The sequence below is a fragment of the Myotis brandtii genome, unplaced genomic scaffold, assembly GCF_000412655.1.
Source record: "Myotis brandtii unplaced genomic scaffold, ASM41265v1 scaffold6, whole genome shotgun sequence".
NCBI classification, from domain to species: Eukaryota; Metazoa; Chordata; class Mammalia; order Chiroptera; family Vespertilionidae; genus Myotis; species Myotis brandtii.
In genome coordinates this window covers 2365323-2369005 of record NW_005370271.1, presented here as the reverse complement: position 1 = coordinate 2369005, position 3683 = coordinate 2365323, and the positions used below count along the sequence as shown (strand labels likewise).

The 3683-nt window shown below is 53.4% G+C and overlaps 1 protein-coding gene across 1 annotated transcript in view; it reads right to left on the bottom strand.

The window, feature by feature from the left end:
- Positions 1-2140: 2140 nt before the first annotated feature.
- Positions 2141-3683, bottom strand: part of MSX2 (msh homeobox 2) — a 6195-nt gene continuing 4652 nt past the window's right edge. The window contains exon 2 of the mRNA XM_014550321.1: positions 2141-3276. Within this exon, the coding sequence (XP_014405807.1) occupies positions 2784-3276 (493 nt within the window). The 3' untranslated portion in view covers positions 2141-2783. The remainder of the gene's footprint in view (positions 3277-3683) is intronic.

The following is a 3683-nucleotide window of genomic DNA, read 5'->3' as shown; positions in this document are numbered from 1 at the left end:
AGCAGAGCTGTCTTTCTGGGAAGCTTTGGATGAAAGCAGCAAAGAACGCGAGGGTGAGGGCCTGTGTGCTGGCCTCCAGCAGCCCCTGCAAGGAGGTCCAGGGCCGGGCTGGGGGGTCCTGGGGAGTCAGGGGCTTTCTGCCGGAAGGTTGCTGGTCTGGTCTCTGACGGCATAACAGGCCCTCTGTAGCGGGGACCCCAGGACGGCTGAACCAGCTCCCTGGGAGGCTCAGAGGACCCCAGAGCCAGGCAAGGTCCCCGGCAACCTGGCTCAGCCCTCAGCTCAGCGACCCCCTCCATCAAGAGGTGCAGGGTGCGTGTGTCTGAGCCTGAGCCTTGGGGATGTGGGGCTTCTGTTGTAATGCGCCGTCGCCCAGGCGTCTCCCATCCACCCCACAGGCCCAGCAGCACGCAACCACGGTTCTCCGAGCAGCACTGGGGTTAAGGACCCCCCCTCCCAGGCAGCCAGGTCTCCCGACTCCCTCCTGGGCTCGGATCCCTGAGGCTGTGGGGTCCCAGTGCCGGGAAGGGAAGCTGGGGAGACGGGCTAACTGGGGACCCAAGGAGGCAGCTGATGGCGGACCCTGAAGGGCTTTAGGCTTTGGCAAGCGCATCCCTTAAGCGAGGAAGGCGGACTGGGGCCGGGGTTGGGAGTTGGGGCTGGGGAGGCCCGCCAGAGGGCGAGGTCGCACAGTTGGGAAGGTTTGGGCACTTCCGTGGGCTCCGCCAGGAACGGAGCAGGAGCTGAGCCGGGTTTGGGCACCTGGTGCGGGGCTGTGAGGCCCGAGGCTCGTGGCCATCCGCAAGAAAATGCGGGCCAAAGCGCCGGTCCAGTAGCGCCAGGTGCCGGCCTCCCACCTTCTGGGTTCCCAGGAGCTTCTCGTCAGACCCGGGGGAGGTGAGGCACCGCAGCTCCTCACTGGTGCATCGGAAAGTGGCCTTGAAGGTGCCCCTCAGCCCCCTGCCCACTAGCCACTTGTTTGTAGGGATGCCTCACGCCCAGGCCTGACCCCCTTTCTGTATCCAGCGGAGGCTGCAAAGCGAAGGGGACTCCGATGAACCGGTCCCCCTCAAACCACCGGAGAGAGGATTAGTCGGGGTCCGTCCAGGAAGAGGCTGGAATGGGGAAGGGGGCCTCTGTGAGACCCTCCGCAGAGCACCAGTCACCACCCCCATTTGCCAGGAGCCGGGCTCTTCCCTCAGCGCCAGTTTGCTGCTGTTTTGATCGATGGTAAATTTCAAGTTCAAGATTTCCCTTTGACCATCTAGAGCGCTCCCACGCTGGCCGCCCCTCACCCTGCTTCTTTCTCCCAAGCTCATCTTTCACTGGAGTTTCCAAAACTCCACTTCTTTTCCAAGAGTAACCCAAGCTGCAGGGGAAATATTTCAAAGTATTTTGCAGTTTTCAATGGTCCGCCCCCCCACACACACTGAATCTGGCCAAAACTCTTGATTGATTCGCATTAAAATAATAAAAATCAGCAGCCTTCCTCCCCGCATTTGGGTGGCATTTTTTGAGCAAAGCCCAACGAAGAACCGAGAGACATTGCCTCTTGAAATAATTAAATTGGGACAGACTTTACTGCAATAAAACAAATGTTTAATTTAATTCGGAATAAGAGATAAGAAATAACTCTTCAATAAAATATATAAAATTATACAAGACACCCTTTCAAAGGGATGAAGTATACTGGTTGGGGGGAGGTGGGGCGGGGAGATGGATGGGAAGATGAAATACCAGGGAGCTAAGTGGGCTATGAGACACCCGGGTTCTTAGCAAGTCAAAACATGGCTTCACCCTCGGCCCCCAACATGTTAAAAAAGGATATAAATTTTCCTAATACGTTTAGCATATACAATAGGTACACACACAGAGAAAGCAGGATTTTTCTTTCTTTCTGGATCTACTCATTGTCCAAGAATATGTAGCATATAGGTAATGGTTACAAGACATTTATTTAAGCAGAGAATTAACTACACCCCTCCCCCCATCACTTTTGCATCTTGTGAGGACTGACCTAGAGCATTTCACAGAAACCATCAATTCCTCCGGACAATGATCTGAAATGGAGTTAAGCAACGGCCTGGAGGGAAGTACTTCCATTTCCCACTTTACCCCGAGGCTGGCTCAGTCTTCTCAGCCCCCTTTTATTGATCTTACCAAAAAAAAAGTAAACGTTTAACTGGGTAACAATGTAGCAATGTGCAGGGGGGCAAACAGAGCCGAATATGTAGCCTGTAATTAGTCGGGTGCATGGAAGACTGTACCGCGGCCTGTGCCTGTCACCCGGAGGAACCGCTCCCTATCGATGGTCTATGCACTAATTCTAGTATCTGTTTTCCTTAAGCAAAAGCCAATCGTCCCACCAAAATCACTACATTTCAGCAATTTTAGAAAACAATTTGTCTCCCCCTCTAAGAAGAAAAAAAAACCCACACAAATGAACGTCAGCAGTCTGTTAGGGTGATAGATATAAAAAAGTATAGATATAAATTTCGCCTTTCAAAATAACTTGGACTTTGACGTCTGCTGTATAAAAATGCGTTCTGTTTCGTGATATATATTTATATATAAAAACCATCAGAGCCGATCTTTGGGAGAGGAGAAGGGGGTGTCTGGGAAATGACACCACGAACACGGAGCTTGGGGTCTGCAGCCTCCAGGACGAATGCGGCGGCGGCCCGCCAGCCTGGCTGCTCGGGTGGTGCGTGTGAGGTTGGCAGAGCGGGGTGCTTCCTGGCGAGGGCGGGGGGGCCCATGGAACAAGCCTCCTCCCGGAGTCCTTAGGAGAGATGGTACATGCCATACCCCACAGGCGTCGCGTAGAGTCCCACGGGCGGGATGGGGAGCACAGGTCTATGGAAAGGGTAGGACGCTCCGTAGAGGGAGGCTGCCTGCAGCGGCGAGTTGATGGGGAAAGGGAGGCTGAAGCCGGAGGGCAGCATGGGCTTCGCGGCCATTTTCAGCTTTTCCAGTTCGGCCTCCTGCAGTCTTTTCGCCTTGGCCCTCCGGTTCTGGAACCAGATTTTGACCTGGGTCTCTGTGAGGTTCAGCGAGCTGGAGAACTCGGCGCGCTCGGCGATGGAGAGGTACTGCTTCTGCCGGAACTTGCGCTCCAGCGCCAGGAGCTGGGACGTGGTGAAGGGCGTGCGCGGCTTCCGGTTGGTCTTGTGCTTGCGCAGGGTGCAGGTGGTGGGGCTCAGGTGTCCTGGGGGCAGAGAGGGAGCGGTTAGCACGGCCAGGCCCTCTCCCAGGGGTCCCGCGCCAGGGCCCCCTCTTCATCTTTCAGATACCTGTGTCAAAGCCAGTGTGGGTGGTTTCTTTCTTTTTTGGGGGGGTGGGGGGTGGGGGGAGTAGGATGAAGGACCATATTTAAATAGATAAATTACTTCATTTTAAAAAATTGATATTTAAATAGATAAATTACTTCATTTTAAAAAGTTGTTATTTAAATAGATAAATTACTTCATCTTAAAAAATTGAGGCTTTTGCTAAAACGTTTGGGAATTTAACGGTGTAACAGAACTTTATGGGAAATAAACAGCCTTAGAGCAATGGAAATAGAACTCCTAAGAACAGACCTCTCCTAAGTCAAGGGAGTCAAGTGGTTGGTTCCTAAGATCAAATCCCCATCTCTTCTGAGCTTAATTTCTCCTCCTTAAAATGGGGGGGGGGGGGGGGTC